Raw genomic sequence first — 17,912 nt, forward strand, 5'->3', positions numbered from 1 at the left:
AGAGTTGAATCCTCAGCTGCAGGCAGCAGCCAGCTTTGCTTAGGTATAGTCCAGTCTTGTAGGGCAGGGAACACAGCTATGAGTGTGCCTGTGGATTTGTATTACAGCCTCTAGAAACCAGGTGGACCTGGCCTCTTTCCCAGTGAAACTCCTGAAAAATGCACACAGCCTTAACGTGAGCACATGGAAGAAACTGCATGACTCCTCAGCATCCAAGTGCCTTGCTAACTGAACCACTTGGTGAAAGCACACCACATTTAAGACACCTATTTCCTTAACCCCCTTGCCCTCCTAGTAGCGCCCCCACTACCACCAGCACCACTCTCATGTAAACATTCACTTGCTTTGCCTCTGACTGCTCTGTTATTGAGATGCCATCTGGTGTTGATGCCTTAACTACTGGACCACTGACTTCTCTCATCTAACCTACCTTGACCTTTATGGGAGATCAGATCACCTGACATTGTCCATCTCTAGACACATACATAACTAATTAAGAAATCTAGTACTTTTCATGTTTTGACCATCCTGCAGCTCACAGCATGATTCCTGCAACCCGGGGACACAGAACAGCCAAAGGAGCAAAAGCAGGAAAATTGTGGAGTTCTGCAATTTCAAAATGAGCAGAGATGAAAAGTCCAACTGCAGTTTGACCAGGTGATAAGAAGGTTTTCCTAACACTTGTTTGTATGCAAGCAACTGTCAGTTGCACAGATTCTAGCAGAAATGTATGGTCTTAGCAGACCTCTGAGTACACATATATATTGCAAATCCACATCACTGTGTCTTCACTGCTTTTGCAGCCATGCTAAATGAAGGAGAAAGCTGCTCATGAATGACACAATCTGTGTTTACCTTGAGTCCAGATTTACCCTGAAAGCCTGAAGTCTGCCATCAGCAAGGACCAACCTGTGTGTACACACATAACAAGTGCACAGCTCTGCTGAAAGCTCCTCAGCTAAGTATGGGTATAGTTTCAAAGTCAGCCTTTAAAGAAGTGCAGCTCTGGCTTTATCAAGAAAGTATATTCTGATGACTTAAATGAAGAAACAAGATGAAGACTCTGGAGTCCAGTTTGCTGAAAAGGCACAGCAACACTCAAGAACGTGGAACAATGTACATGCAACTGCATTAGAGTGAAAATGCCTTTGCGTCTCTCCCTCCTCAGAGATGAAGAACTTAAAAGGTTTGCAGGGAATCCTGCAGGTCTCCCAGGATACACCATAGTTCACAGTAATAATGTGTTGCTGGAGGCAACCAAGCCTGAACAAACAAATCAGTTCGGGGAAGGAGGAGTGATGGCTGCATGAAAGGCTCCAGTAAAGCCTCCTTAGTTCTTTTGTGTAAGCTTTCCAACTCAGATCCTTATTCTGGCTCTCTGGCAAAGGGCCTGCTGCAGAGGAGGCACAGTGAAGCACCCCGGGCCAACCTCGTGTTCCACTTTCAGAGGCCAGCTCGCTGTGCTGGGGATGGTGCTGTGCTACCCTTAAGTGTGGCAAAGCAGTGAAGCTGGTCTGCTGGCCAGCATGTCAAACACACTAACACCCTTCAGGTGTCCACTCTGCCAGATGGATCATGTGCCTCTCTGCACCCTGCACACTGGCATGTGCTCCCTTTCCATCCTGACTGCTCCCCAAAAACCCTTTGTGGTTTTTGCACTAAACAAATATTTCTGTGAACTTCTTGGAAGAAGAACCAGGCTATATATTTTGGTGAAGAGAATCAAGAACATTCTTGGTGCTTATGCAAGACCATGAATTTATTTCACTTCATTCAAAAACAACACTCTTCTTACCACACATTTCTTGTACAAAGACACATTCCTCAGCACCACACTCACCATTATGCAACCATATAGATGTTCAGAAAGAGGAGATTGATTTTTAATTTTGGACATTTAGAAAGGAAATGGAAAATGGCCTAAAGCTTGACCGCTGCCTCTGTTAAATACTTCGTATGCAAACAGAATTGTATAGACAGTTGTACATTATTAGTTGTAGATTATTTTAACTACTATCAGACACTTGCAGTTAATGACAAAATGGCATATATGCCATCCTTGCAAAATGCCCACAGATCTACCAAATCAGTCTGAACATACACTCTAAGCTACTCTGCTCCCTTTGGCCCTGTCAGTGATGCTGACATGAGCCATCCTTTTCACACTGCCAGAGAACTGAGAATTTAAAGGTCTATTTCAACACAACCTGGATTCTGTGAAAAGTGTCAAGTTTAAGCTTGCACATTATCTGCATTTCTGATAATATTCAACAAGCTACTTACCAAAACACCTACTTCAACATGTTCATTTTCTATTATGAGCTATCCTTTGTAGTTACGACTGATCTCCCCTTGTACACTCTTATTACTTTTGGTGTAGAGCCCTGAAGACAGCTAAGTGTTAATTTGTCTGTTTGTGCTCTTCATACACTAAATCCACTGCTTCAAAATCCGCTTACAATGTTTCAGGAAACAGTACATTTTGTAACTGATGGGCTTGTGAAAACAAGCAACAAGCCTTGGAGCTGGAGCCAAAAGTACAGACACTTACCTTCTAAAATGCTATTAAAACAGATTTCAACCAGCAAGAATGATTCCTACAGGCAGTTGCACCAGTCTCACAGTCTCACCACAACCTCACTATCTATGTTCAGTGAGTATACATCTCTTCTGAGTGCCAGTGTTGTGCAGCTTTGCATCTGATTACGTAAAGCCAGCTAAGAGCAAAAAAGCAAATGGTAAAGTTACCAGAAGGCCAGGCGTGGCAGATTCGGTGGCTGCCCTTTGCCAGAGACAAAAATTGTTGCTCTGCCTCCAACAGCTGATTCCTACCTGACCCATCTTTTCCTTGTCCCAGACCTGCCACGGGTGTGAGAGCTTCTCCTGCAAACAGCAGTTCTCATGCACTTAACAGAGAAAGCCTCTGGCTCCTACTTTTCTGGTTGTTGTTAGTATTGCTTCTACTCTCCCTGTGATACCCATCTGTCCTGGCCCCAAATTTTCTTCTGTTCTCTCCACTGTGAGAAGTCAAGGATGGGATGCTGTGGAGTCAAGCCCTGTGTGTTCAGACATGGTGAAGCAGGAGGCAGTAAGGAGATTAAAAGCAGCAGAGGAAGAGTGAAAAGGGACTCTTGACAACATCCCACAGCTCCCTGGCACATCAGAGCTCTAACCTTCATGGAAGCCCTCTCCCTAGCATCAGATGTCCCTGCCCAGCAACAGCTCTTCTCCTCATCACAATATCACAGTATCACCAAGGTGGGAAGAGACCTCATAGACTATCAAGTCCAACTCTGTACCACAGAGCTCAAGGCTAGACCATGGCACCAAGTGCCATGTCCAATCCTGCCATGAACAGCTCCAGGGACGGCGACTCCACCACCTCCCCGGGCAGCCCATTCCAGTAGCCAATGACTCTCTCAGTGAAGAACTTTCTCCTCACCTCCAGCCTAAATTTCCCTTGGCATAGCTTGAGGCTGTGTCCTCTTGTTCTGGTGCTGGCCACCTGAGAGAAGAGAGCAACCTCCTCCTGGCTACAATCTCCCCTCAGGTAGTTGTAGACAGCAATAAGATCTCCCCTGAGCCTCCTCTTCTCCAGGCTAAACAATCACAGCTCCCTCAGCCTCTCCTCGTAGGGCTGTGCTCAAGGCCTCTCCCCAGCCTCGTCGCCCTTCTCTGGACACGCTCAAGCATCTCAATGTCTCTCCTAAACTGGGGGGCCCAGAACTGAACACAGTACTCAAGGTGTGGCCTAACCAGTGCAGAGCACAGGGGCAGAATGACCTCCCTGCTCCTGCTGGCCACACCATTCCTGATGCAGGCCAGGATGCCACTGGCTCTCTTGGCCACCTGGGCACACTATTGGCTCATGTTCCTCACCTGACCAGATTGCAGAAGTGTGCACTGAAATGGTTAGGCTGCTGCACCAATACAAGTGCTGAAGACTAATTTCTTCCTCTCATTCCCAAATGTTTAGTTATGCATGCACTAACGAGCATGTAAACCTGACAGAAAAGTATCCTGCACTAATCTTTTGATTTTCACAGCAGGCTTAGCTTCATCCCTGATCTAATATTTGCGCCAACAAAATGAGGGAAATTTTTGTTTGCTACAGGGACCACTTGTCAGTCTCACTGGTTAATTCTCCCCAACAACTAAACTTTTACTGAAGACAAAAGCTCAATAAAGCCAAGATAGGACTAGGGGACCTGGAAAGATTGGTTGCAGTGGACACAACCTTTCTCAGAAATAATCATTAGTGGTAATTTTTAGCTCCATTCCTGAAGCTAAAGCAAACCACAACATGCACAAAGACCAACGATGTGGGGCTGCGGTGATAAATTAACATTAATGCATCCAGACATTGTGCCAAAGCTAATGAATACTTTGCCACTGCTCTTTAATAAAAATGATGATTCAGAACACAGAGTTGTGGGCACAAGAGGCAAGCTAGACAACCAAAATGAGGAAATGAAAATGGAAATTAACATTAATAAGGTAAAAAAAAAGTTTTGGAAAGGTTAAGGTTCTAAGATCAAAAGATCTGATAAGTTCCCTAAACAAATGTAATCACAGATTGCATCACAAGGATTTTAAGTGACTTGTTTCAGATAGGGATGGTACCACACAACTGGAGAAGAGAACATATAATAACTATATTTATTAGGAGTAAAAATTACTTTGGAAAATAAAAGGCTAAAGTCTGACTGCAATAGTATGCAAGATTTGGAAAGAAAAAGTGAGAAGTTTAAGACAAAAAAAAAGGAGATGTGAGCTAGCTTTGAAAGAGGCACTTTATTTCAGGCAAATTTAACATATTTCACTGAAAACATTTTCAAGACAAAAAAAAATGATCTGTCTTGACAAAAGTGTTTGTGCCACCTGGGAAGAAGGCAATAACGTTATCAGTCCCCATTTTAAGACATAAGTAAAATCCAAGCTGAAAAGAAGATGGCCATTGAATTTCAAGATGTTAGGTTATAACAACTACAAGTAGAATTTTTTAGACTAGATGATTAAGGCTATGTTTACCCATATTTTAAAGTAACATGTAAATAGTATTTGCTGAATGCACACAATTAGGAGGAACTGGTTATATAAAGGAAGCTCTGAACATCATACTGAAAGGAGTAGTTCATCTTCAGGACTGGAGCAACAGAAATTAGATGAAATGTAATAAACAACAGAAAAGTTGCACTCAGACATCTAAGTACAGATACATTTGCTATAATGAGGGAACTCATTAATCATATATGAGACAGAGTGGTCTAGGATATATATAGACAGTCAATGTGAATCTACTGAAAGTGCACTTGCCTGATGCACTAGTACAAAAGGAAATTAGATCCTGGGATGAATCAAAGAGAACTCCAGAAGACTACTGTAAGACCTCAGCCTGTGCACAGTTTTGGTCACCTCATCCAAGAAAGAGTAATTCAAGCAGGAATACAAGGTGAAAAGGGTTTGCTAAGATGAGGAGGAGAATGAAGAACCAGGATACGGAAAGGCTTGTTTCATTCAGTTTAGCAAATGAAAAGAGAGGGAAATATAATGATATTGTATAAATATACTAAAGGGCTGTGATGGTTTGGGTGTTCCCCACCCCCCCACACTTTAGAAATCACCCAGACTAGGCTCAGCCAGCTCTGGGAATATAAATGAAGCTATTTATTTACAGCTACCACAATGTATAAGCAGCTATTTACAATATATACAGTTATAGACAGAAATATACAAGGTAAAAGGTAATACAGAAACACAACTCCCCTCCTAGAAACCTGCATCCCCAGGAGGGGCTCTCAACCACCCCTGCACCTTCCCCTCCCCCTGCCCCTCTCACCCTTACCCCAGTCCTAAGGAAGAATAGAGGTTAAGAAGCAAAAGTGAGTGGAGGGTGCGTTAGAGAGATGTAGCTCAGTCAGAAGCCCAAGGCAGAGTGCAAGACAAAATGGTGAGAGTGTTATCTAATGTTTTCATTTCTTCTTCAGCAAGACTCTGAGGGGAGTAGACATCACCACTGTTTTCCTTTCAGAGCCTACGATCCAGTTCTTCTCACCAAAACATTCTAGCTAGCTTCAAACTAGCACAAGGGCTTATACTAGAGCAGTCTAAAAGCCATTTGAAAGACAATACTGGCACAGAAACGCGTGGATAGGAAATCGTCATGAATATCTTTACAGCACTGCCCTGAGAAATAGCTTCCATTCCTATGATTGTAAATGGATTGCGTTTAGAGCTCTCTAAAATGTCACTATGCCAGCTTTAATGAATGGTTGACTAAAGTCTGCACTTAAATAGCATAATTTCTACAAAGTCTCTAATGTGCACAAGGATACAGAGCTACAGGACATATGCTGACAGGATCTCTACTCTCCTTTTCAGCACTGAACTAAATTGCTACATTTGGGGAAGAGCACAGTGATGTGTGGATATCTGAAAATTTTGCTGCGGGAATAGCTGAGACCTGACTATTTTGGAAGCAGCTTTAGGTGTCCAACCCAGATCTGGACTTCTTCCTGACCACTAAAAAGCTGCAGTTTCTTTATTGAATCCTAGGTGATTGGTTCAAATTAGTGTCCATGGGATTTACTGCAGTACCACTAGAAAGTTTACGACAAGTAAATTGGACTGGTATCCACCTAAAACAATCTGGGACCACAATTCTCATTCTTGGTAATCATGAACAGAAAGAAGAAAGTAGCACAAAGTCTCCTCTTCCTCACATGTAACAAGCATGGTCACAATATAAACAACAGCTTATATCCAAAATTAGGCAGAGGATTTTGGTCTCATCTGTCAAACAAGGACAATTAAGACCAAATTGCTTCTAATAATGAAGAGTAGATCAGTCAGAAAATAGAGATGTTGAAGTAAAGATGTACATTAGCAATCTCCCTACAGTATGCCCACCAACTCCATTCATTTCTGGCCTGAAAAAGCAGAAAGTGCCACATTTGTTTCCTAACATTGGGGGTGAATAAAGGAGGCAGAAGTTCTGATAAAAATGGACATTAAAAATAATCACAAGAATTCTAAGGTGGGCACAAAAAATAAATTGCTGCACATCTTTGCTTAAATGACTGCTATGATCTTCTTGTTTTTAATACATTTTATTGTGATTTTATCCTGTGCTCTAGAACTGATTCCCTAAAGGCATCCATTATTGGTTTTCCAATCAGTTTTCCTGTGCTGTGTAATCCAGTGATCCCTTGAGCCTTTCTTAAGTTTCAGATGAGATCACAGCAAAGGAGAAAACATCAAAACCATGCATTTCAGCAGGCATCATGAAATTTCTCATTCTTATTTCCTGTTTGCTCCTGCCAGCCTTTTCACCTGCTGTTTTACACTGCTAATTCTATTCAGGCCCTTCATATTCAGACAGGAAATTCCAGACAGAACCGGGATCTCTAATTAAGAGCACATGAAATTATTCACAGCTCCTGTTAATTAGTACTATTGCTGAAATCCTGTTTCTATCTCTGCCATGTAGATTTGATGGTGAAAAACTTAAGTCCTCTGGTGGGTGATCTCTCCAAGCAGTGAACCCCACTGCTGTCCAGGAGCTGCTGAATGGGGTTCCTCGGTGTGCAGTCAGCTCTGTGGGGCACTGGCTAAGTCACCATAGAGCATGAAGCAATGGCAGTGCTCCACCACTGCTACAATATCACTCTGGTGCCATTTTAACCTCCTGTCAGTGCTACAGAAGCATGCCGCCAGGAACTGAATGCAAAAGGCAAGATAACATCATTGAAGACTGTCACTGATGTGATTCACTTCAAAAGATCTGGATGTGAGGAGATGCCATGGTGTTCTTCCCTCTCAGCAGCTTAAAGTTCAGAAGCTATTTAACAACCTGCACAAATACTACCAACAAACACAGTCTGTCCTCTTCAACACGGCAATCACAAATAGCTGTTGCACTTAAGGGTTCCATCTCCAATTAAGCTTCAAACTGAAGTGTCCTATCCAGATGAAAAATCTGACACAGAACTCCTCTGGCTTAGCACATAGGTATGTGGCTTTCTACCCTGCATTAGAAAGCAACTGGAGACAATGCAAACACTGTAAGGCTGTGATTTCTCAGCCACTAACACAAATAGAGGGTTTCATAGCACCTAGTCTTCCACACTGGCATGAGATAAACTACAGAGCATCTACCCACATCTATTTGGGATATTGCCTACATAAATGAGATTGGCAGGTCAGTCCTATGACTGGGGCTAGAATCCTGTCTGATTTTCTTTCAGTAGTGTGACTCTGTAAAGCCATCAGTGAACAGGTGTGGAAAGAGTAAAATTCATTGAAAACAGCATTTGGGCTCAGCATATCATTCTTTTATAACAGAGTAAGTATGGTCATGATACAGATCCACAATTACTGTAGTCTACTTCAGAAGAGCTGAGAGGAAAAAACACAACACCTGAACTAAGAGATGCTCCTTAGCTGTTTGCAGTACAGGGCCAATGACATGGATTAGATCAGAACTGATTCTGTGTTGGCATACAGGCAAGAAAACACCTAAAGAGTAAAATTACTATACTATACACATATAAAAAAAAATGTTTTCAATGAAAAATTTCTGAGCAATAATGAAATCAGACTCAGTTCTTTCATGTAATTACTTTTTGCTCACACTGTGCCTCTTCCTTGTCTTTGACCCGGTGGTCTCATAATATGGAGGATCAAGGGAGGCCTGATTATTTCATAGAATGGTTTGGGTTGGAAGAGACCTTCCAGATCATCTAGTTGCAACCCCACTGCCATAGTCAGGCACACCTTCCATTAGACCAAATTGCTCAAGGCCTCATCCACCTTGGCCTTGAACACCTCCAGGAGGCATCCACAACCTCCCTGGACAACCTATTCCAGTGTCTCACCACCCCCACTGTAAAGAATTTCTATCTAATATCTAGTCTAAATCTACCCTCCTCAAGCTTCATCCATGATAAGGATGCCACATTGCTGCACAGGTCACTAGGATACTGTGGAGTATTTAAAAGCAGATGTGAAGAGGTACAAAGGTCCAATTTGGGATCAAAACTTTTCTACTGTTATGAATTACCTAGACCTGGCTTCCAGTTATCTGCTGTCAATACATTACTCTTAAAGAAGTGAGAAATGCCTTGAGAAAAATATGGAGCAACAACTGGGATATAAAACTTTCCAAATGCTAATTGGTGGCTGGTATTGGAAATGGGGAGGGGAAAAAAAAACCCTGCCTCTGGTGCTGAATGTAGCATGTTGTGAGAGAAGACATTTTAGGTGCTATTTCCTAATGGTATTCTGGAGTCTCCTCCTCCTTGAGGCAAGGGTTTAATGTTCCTTTCTGCAGTCTCTCCAGCTGACTTTGGCAGGCTCTCGCATACACATTTTTTTCCATGTGTCCACTGGGACTAGGACACTAGAACAAGTTGGATAATAACTTAAGTGCAGTTCTGGGTGTAAAATGGTAACTGTGAATAGATGCTGTCTCTTTGCTCTGGTAATTCACATGGAGTACCTTCAGAGCTTGTAACCTGTTTCTGGCATTCATTGCAAACCCATTGCACTGCTGTATAACCTGTTCAGAGTTACTTGTTTGAAACATACAGAACATCACTTCTGCAGTCATCATATCAGGATTCAGAATCTAGCTGGCTACAGTTACAGAAAACATACTTGTAAGACAGCTATGGCAGAAAAGCATCAGAGAAAGATTTGAAGAGTTAGTACTTGCCCTTCCCTACCTTCAAGAGCTTGCCAAGTTTTTTAATAGCAACAGCAAAACCCCATTAAATAATGCAAATTTTTTTTGGAAAATGTAATCATTCTCAGAATTAATTCCTTGTGCTATGAGCAGTTAGAGGAGACACATGCAAGCTTCTATCTTCAAACATGCAGATATTCTCAGAAAATAACAACACAGCAATTTCCCCAGCGGTCCCAAAGCATAAAGAAAATGCCAAACAGCACAACTGGCCAGGAATCAGACACATCAACACCAAACATGGCATAGCTGCAGCTCTCCTATGACACAAAGCATGACAGAAATAACAGAACTAAAAACAATGCACCTAAAGCATCTATCAGGGAACTGATGTCTACAAGGCTAAGCATCATCATAAATACTTTCATTTTGTATAATAGTAAATTTTTAATTTAGATTTGTAAAAAAACATTGTAGAAATGAGTGGGGAAATACAGAAATTCAGACCAAGTTGTGAGGTATTTGTGCACAACCTCAGAACAGAAGCTGGTGCCCCCAGATCTACAATCATAGCTAGAAGGCAGCTTCTCCCTTGTTCCTCTGACACATGGATATGTGGCTTTTTTTGAAAGCTGAGACAGGCATCTGCTTTGGAATGAATAAATACTTGTATTGTATCAGTAACAGTGATGTCCTGTGTTACTCATCTTGCAGAGTACAGCATAAATGCCAGAAGTTCCAGCTTTTTTCCATGCTCATTGATCCAAGCTGAGCAACTCAGCAATGCATGGTAGGAAGCTCTGAGGCAATGAACCACTTCACCAGCACCAAATACAACTTGACACACACTGCCAAACCCCAGCTGTTGTAAAGTGCTTGTTGTTATAACCATATAAACATGCCCACATCAAATAGGCAGTCTGCTATTACTTGACCCGAAGTTACTGGTGATCTGTTGCAGTCTAAAATAGCCCCCAATGCTGACACAGATGAAAATCATATAAAAGACTTCTTGATGCCAGAGATCAAACTAGCACAAGGAACAAAGCGCAACATCTTACAGCTGCACTTTGCAGTCTGATTGTAAAGCAAATGTTCTTCAGCTCTGCTCATGCAATATTTACCTTCACCACTGTGAACTCTACTGCTTTTACAGCATGCCACTGATCACTGAACTCATTCTGACTCCATCAGTCAGGGAGATTTCTGCAGTGGCCCCCCATAGTGAGGGTAAACCTTCAGGGTGGGATTATTCAGGTCTCTACCATCTTTATCTAATAATTTCCTAGCTCATATCTTGCACAAACACATGCTAGATAAAGCTCAAGACCATGGAGTTGTTTTACATTCAAATCTTAGGTCAATTGTGAGAAAGTTGATTCCAAGCCAGCTTAAATCGTTAGGAGCCTGCCAGCCCTGGACACCAAGTTGTGCATTCTTACTGCTGAGGCTCAGCTCTGTTTTATGCCTGTAGTCAGATCTACTTCAGGCTTTCATTTGCTCCCATGCAAAACCCTGTGCATTGAACAGGCAGTTTATGCTTAAACATTTTGCATGGAAGATAAATTCAAGACAAGTGTTGAGATTATAGGAGCAAAGTATCCTGAATTATCTTCTGTGATGTTCAGGCAATAAAAATTCTCTATGACTAAACCAGTTATTTCACTCAGTGTCTGGCAATCAAGCAGATTTTTTCACACTTTTCTCACTAATAAATCTTTCTTGCTTGAAGCAATATTAAACATGAGCTACTTGTGTAGACTCCATTCTTTACCATCATTAAGTAGATAAAAAACTGACTTCTTATTTTTGCTGGGTTTTTAAGCAGTGAAATTAATATTTTCTTTGCCTCCATCAGGCTTGACCCTGGAGTCAACATACTGGCTAATAGTCAATATAACTTTATCATCACTTAGAGCATGAGGATTCCTCTCTTTTCTTCATGGAAAAAAATAAATGTTATTTTATTTATCGATGAAGCCTTCAAACTTTAATACTGATTGAGGCAGACAGTCATTAGAGGAGAGAAACACAAATCAATTATTTCAATCAAGTAAGGTTTGGATAATTGAATTTCTGGAGAGGGGCAGAGAGGAGGGAGAGAAGAAAGGATTTTTATCTGCTTATGCACTGTGAGAGTAGGATTAAGGAAGAGTGAGCAAAAGAAAAGCAGTCAGAACTGTAAAACATCCATAGCCACCAGGGTCCTTAGCTCCCTCACCTCCACAAACACTGCCTGATGCTAGCAGGCACCGTGAAGACTGGGCTGTGAGACATCCTATGAACAGGAACAAAGAGATGCACTTCATTCATACCGCCCTTTTGCAAACTCCATACCAAGTGGTAGGAGGACTCAGTGCATTTCTTACTTTGAGTTCCAGGACCAGTGAAGTTGCTTATCTCATAGCTGATGACACAGCCTTGTCTATAAAAAGCTGAAAGAAAAACTACAGTACTGTTGATTGGAATGATTATTTGTACCTGTTTCGCCAATAAATACATCAGTTTGTGACTGGGAAAGAAAGAAGAAAACTGCACACAAAGCTTTTAGTGAAATATTGATTTTTCTTTTGGCTATACGTAACAGATATAACTGTCTATACATGTGCTGGTGATATACAACAGCACCTTTGCCTGTCATTTCTCTATATGATGCAAAGTTAATATATAACTGAGCATCCCTCATTTCGTTTGCTCATGTGGAGACAGTGCCAGTGACAACAATCTACACTAAATCAACAAAACAGCAATATCCAGCTCACAACTTCAGATGAAAACTCTTGTGCTTCACCTTAACAGACATTAGCCCACCCTGGCATCCAAAGAGCTAGCACACAATGCAAACTTGCTTATTCTACCTTTCTACCACTGGTTTCCGAAGTCAGAGGTACAGACAAGCAGAGTATTCTAAAACAGAAGCTATCAGACAGACTTGCAGTAACTGCATTATTTGAAGAAAGAAAAGGTCTCTACTTATTCAAAGTAAATACTAATTCTCCACAAATGCTTTAAACACTCAGCCACTACCTAATGTTATTGTTTATGACCCTGCCTTGATGTTCAACTGACTTTCACCGAACCAAATAGTTCCCTTTTTAGGTGATGTATGCATGTGTTTCTTGCAGAAGAGACATATGACCTCAGTGGGCCTTACAATGCCCATTCTCTGAAAACAGACCTTTTTTCGTACATATTGTTAGAGGCACCACCTGAAAGAACACCATAAAATATGTCATATTTCTGAGACATCTTGACACCAGTGAATCAATTTTAATCACTGAAGCTCAGGATGAACAGCTTCCAACTTACTGCAGGTTCTTTCTCCTGGAGCTGTGATTCTTTCCTTTTGCCTCCTGACATATCAGCTCTTTTTATGCTTTGCGAAACTCTGATTTGTTTCTCAGGAGCTCATCATCCCAAAAAAGGTGGTATTACTGCTTTACTTCTCCTGTTGTAAAGATTATCTAGTGTACAATACAACTGAGGAGTTACAGAATCACAGAATCATCCAGGTTGGAAAAGACCCTCAGGATCACCAAGTCCAACCTATGACCCTACCTCTACAAGGTTCACCTTAAATCATATCCCTAAACACCACCCTGAAACACACCCAGGGTGGGTGACTCAACTATCTCCCTGGCAGCTCATTCCAGTGCTTGACCACACTCTCATAAGATTTACTCTCCAGGCCCTTCCCCAGCTTCACTGCCCTCCTCTGGACCCACTCCAGTACCTCCACATCCCTCCTGTATTGTGGTGCCCAAAATACTCAAGGTGTAGCCTCACCAAAGCCGAGTACAAGGGGACAATCACTTCCCTTGCTCCTGCTGGTCACAGCATTTCTCATCCAAGCCAGGATGCCATTGGCCTTCATGGCTGCCTGGGCACACTGCTGTCTGTTACAATGCCATGCAGCACATTTTTCCACAGACAAGATGCCATCAGAATAGATCCTCTCAAGGTCAGAAGAAAGATTCTTAAATGATCCAAATCTGCTACTGAACTACCCTATGCCATCTTCCATATTCTCTCTACATTAATCTACAGTAACCGTGCAAAGCACACATCCAGAAGCCTGGATCTGTGTCTTGGCACTCATCAAAACAAAAACGTCCATACAGAGCTGGGCGTGCCTCAGCTGAATTCACTAGCAAGTTACAAAAATTTCTGCATGGAAGTTTATCTCACAATATACTGAAAACAAGCTCCTAAATCAGCTTAAGCTGATGTGGTATGTGAAAAACAGAAGTGCTGCAGTACTTCACTCAGACAAGTCCACCAAAAAGTACATAGTTGCATTTGGGCGTTACTTTGGGAGCCTGCACATTATCAGAGGTGTTGTCAAATTCAGGTGCCTGCCTAATCCTTGAGTTTGTTCTGCTTTTGAGCTGTTTCCTATAGCTTGCATCTAAGCAGCGAGTTTGTATTGCAACAAGAACATTGAGATGGAAGCTTGAAGGCTTTCCTCTTACCGGCTGAATCTGCTGCAGATGTTCCACCACTGGTCAAATCCTCAGTATTAATTGACTGCAGATCTGTGTAGGAGGGAGCAATGCTTGGGCTGTTTGTATCCTCAGAATTAGTTGTCCAGCTGCTCTCAGAGGTATAGGCTTGCCTCTCAGAAGAATTGGAGGAGGGGGAAGCCCAGCTGGGTGCTTTTGATGGAGACACTGGATGCAGAGAGAGAACCAGGTATCAGTTGGAGACTTACAGGACAATCTTCCAGAAGATAAAAACTTTTCCCAAGACATGATACATCATGGTACTGAGACTCTAAATATAATTCCTAGAAATTTGCAGTTTGGTCTCTATTATCAATAGATGCAGTCACAGCCTTCCAGCTGCAGGAATTTCTCAGAAATCTGGTTGGGTTTTTTTTGTTGAAAAACCAGTGCAGAATTGTCTCTAACACACAAATCCTGTAGCATCTGTAGGATATTGAAAATCAACACATTGTTTCTCCAAACTGAAAAATATTTCCTTCCTTGTGGATTTTATTTTTCTTGTCCTGTTTATTACGAATACAACAGATTGGCTTTTACCATCCAGATTTACTGTTAGGCATTAATTCGTCTTTGATTTTGTGAGGGCTCACTCCTTGATACCTACACTGTATCAGAATCAACCTTGTTAGCATTGTTTCCTCTCCTACCACACAGAATGTCAGATTTTTCAGATTTTAGGGCAGCATCACAGTTGGTCTAGTTTCCACCAGATGATCTTCTGTTGCATTCACTTCCAATTTTCAGATAGAACAGCACAAAATGGTTAAATTGAAATTTGCCTTACTGTGGGATAGCCTTTCAATAGAAATTGTAGGAGTCCAAGTTACTTAGGCCAATTAAAACCAGACAAAGCTCTTGGGAAGAAGCAGGGAGTGAAGGCAGGGTGTGTGTGGACCAGGTGACGTAAAGAATCTTGCTTTGCTCTAATTTTGGTGCCTTGCTGAATATATCATTGAATTCAGAAGTGTAGCTAACACTGACAGAATACAAGATTGCGAGCTGGAGGCACACTGTTAAACAAATGCCAAGGTTATGTCACTGGCTGGCTGTGATCATCTACTGATTATGTAACATTTGTGATAGGAACTTCTGTGTGAGTCTAAACATTTCATTTTTCACTTTTGCAGTATCAGTTTGACAAGCCTGCTGATAACTGAGAAAAATAGCATTTCTTCTTTTCCCACTAAGAAGAAAATGAGGAAGAAGCAACCACAATGCACTGTTTCTGTGACCTCACTCAAGAGTTACTGCTTCCCAGGGAGAAATCACACAATTTAGGAGCTGGCAGTTATCTATCCATACACTTGAAATGAAGAAATATTTTGAGAGAAAGGTTTTGCCTAGCATTTACTCTGCTTGAACCTGGCAGAATGAGGGTTTACAAGAATGTCCTCAATAAAGATATTTTCCACTATGAGACTCACAGTGGATGCTTGTCATTTCTATGCCTCAGGTATAGAACATACCTTTCCTCTCACTTTCCAGATTGTTTGCCTGTACTTTCAGCCTTGTTTCTTGTATCAGTCCCCCTAAATTCTGGTCCCTCAATAATGTTTTCACTTTTCCCAGAACAAAAAGAGTTCAGCATTAGCCTTGGTTTTCTTTTAAATATATTTCCTATAGAATAACCATTGCATGGCAGATGTCTTTACATTACTATATTTTCAGACTGTGAGCACTCTGGGACAAAGATTTGTTTTCAGGGGAACCCATAAAAAAATACTGTAGTCCTAACTCTCTCTCTCTCTCAGTACATGCTCTCTGCTCTCACAGCACTGGAAATGCCATTTTGGAAGCCCTTTTCAAAATGTGTTTCCAGGCCACCTGGCCACCAGCCTGGGTAATTATCTAGTCAGCTGTTCAGCTGCTTCAGCACTGACAGACAGACAGATGATTTCCTAACGGTGCTGGAGCCCTGACACAAATGCAGTTGGGGATGCTGAGCCTTCAGGACATTGCTCTTCACAGCTGCCTGCACAGGAAATGATTTCAAACATCTCCATCCTTCTCATGTCAATCCATCTGTCCATACTTGGCCTTTATACTCTTCTGTGCCAGCTAGCCATTTGCTATTGCTCTTATGCAGGCTGTTTGCTACTGGAAATGAATCATTGCCATCACCCCTGGCTTTCCATTAGGCATGTCAGCGAATCATCGTTACAACACAACACAAAGTCTCCGGCTTTGCTGCCGCCCACAGAAAAAAAGACCTGACCTGCAAATTAATAGAGTAAAACAAAGCTGAAGTTTTCCTACCTCTTGCTGTCAAACGTCCTTCACAGTGCAAGGCTAGAGAGTCAAAGAACTGCCATCACTTCAGCCCCATGACCTCTCCTTTAGAAGCTGTCAGCTGCACTGGTTTGGCCATTTGTAACATAGGTTCCAGAACAGAAGTGGGACAAGCTCGTAAATAAGCGTTTTAACATGTCCACATCGCCTCTTTAGGGTTCCTATATAGCTGAAAAATAACAGCCTCTCGTGCAAGTATTACAGGGAATATGTTCTGATTTGGCTACCAGAAGAATCACTCTCCCTCCACAGAATGCAGTCAGATGCTGAACGTGTGTAAATACCCAAATACTCCTCCAGGGGCATGGATCATTTAAGACAAGCTTTTACAGGGGCACAAGCAGGTGCCTTCTTCAAAACAGCAATGCTTTTGGAAAGTCTTCTGATTACTCCTTTTGGATGCCTAAGGCCTCTGATGACAACCTAGTGTCCCTTGTGACTGAAAACACAAATGAAAAAGCAGTGCTTTTGCTAAGGACATACCTTAAGCCTGGGTCACATCCCTTTAAGGACGGAAAATCAAGTGATGTGCCAAAAAATTAGTTTTATGAAAGTCTTTGTTATGGCTAGTTTTACTTAGGCTGAGCAAATAATTTATTGTCTGGGCACAATAAAGAATTTTCCAGTCAACAAGGACAACACAACATTGGAACAAGTCCAGAGGAGGGTTAGAAGGATGATCAAAGGGCTGGAGCGCTTCTGCTATGAGGATAGGCTGAGGGAACTGGGCTTGTTCAGTCTGGAGAAGACTCTGCAGGGACCTTATAGCTACCTTCCAATACAAGAAGGGAACCTAAAGGAAAGCTGGGTGGGGGTGTGTCTAGCAATAAGACAAGGGGGAATGGTTTTAAGCTGAAGGAAAGTAGGTTTAGGATAGATCTTAGGAAGTTCTTCATTACATGAGTGAAGAGACCCTGGAATAGTTTGCTCAGGGAGGTTGTGGATGCCTCCTCCCTGGAAGTATTCAAGGCCATGCTGGACAAGGGCTTGAACAACCAAGTCTGGTTTAGAGGTACCCTTGCCTATGGCAGGCAGGTGATGATCTCTAAGGTCTCTTTCAACCTAAGCCATTCTATGATTATGAAGGAAATACAGTGCCAGAGCAACTAATAGCTCCATTTGAAAAAGCATATGGCTGTATGAGTAAGGATCACCTAACCAGAAAATTAAATACTGGAAAAGTAGAGCACCTCAGATGTAGTTATGGGTGATCTTCCTTCTACCCTCCTCATCAGGGTCAGTACTTACAACTAAGATTAACCAACAAATAAAGAAAAGAAGGTCTTAAGCAGAGCTTAAGGGAAACTTCTTTTTGCCTGAAGATCCACCCACTTCTCCTGCACAAAGGTCTAACTACTGTCTCTAAAGGACTAGGCTGTAGCACCCATAAAAACATAAAATAGAAAAATACTGAGTTTTACTCAAACCCCAAT

General features: G+C 41.9%; 1 protein-coding gene across 3 annotated transcripts in view; it reads right to left on the bottom strand.

The window, feature by feature from the left end:
* Positions 1 to 17,912, bottom strand: part of STON2 (stonin 2) — an 85,762-nt gene that overhangs the window by 42,186 nt on the left and 25,664 nt on the right. For all 3 annotated transcript variants that reach the window (XM_064151141.1, XM_064151150.1, XM_064151159.1), the window contains exon 4: positions 14,158 to 14,355. In XM_064151141.1, the coding sequence (XP_064007211.1) occupies positions 14,158 to 14,355 (198 nt within the window). The remainder of the gene's footprint in view (positions 1 to 14,157; positions 14,356 to 17,912) is intronic.

The sequence above is a fragment of the Pogoniulus pusillus genome, chromosome 1, assembly GCF_015220805.1.
Source record: "Pogoniulus pusillus isolate bPogPus1 chromosome 1, bPogPus1.pri, whole genome shotgun sequence".
In the NCBI taxonomy this organism is placed as follows: domain Eukaryota; kingdom Metazoa; phylum Chordata; class Aves; order Piciformes; family Lybiidae; genus Pogoniulus; species Pogoniulus pusillus.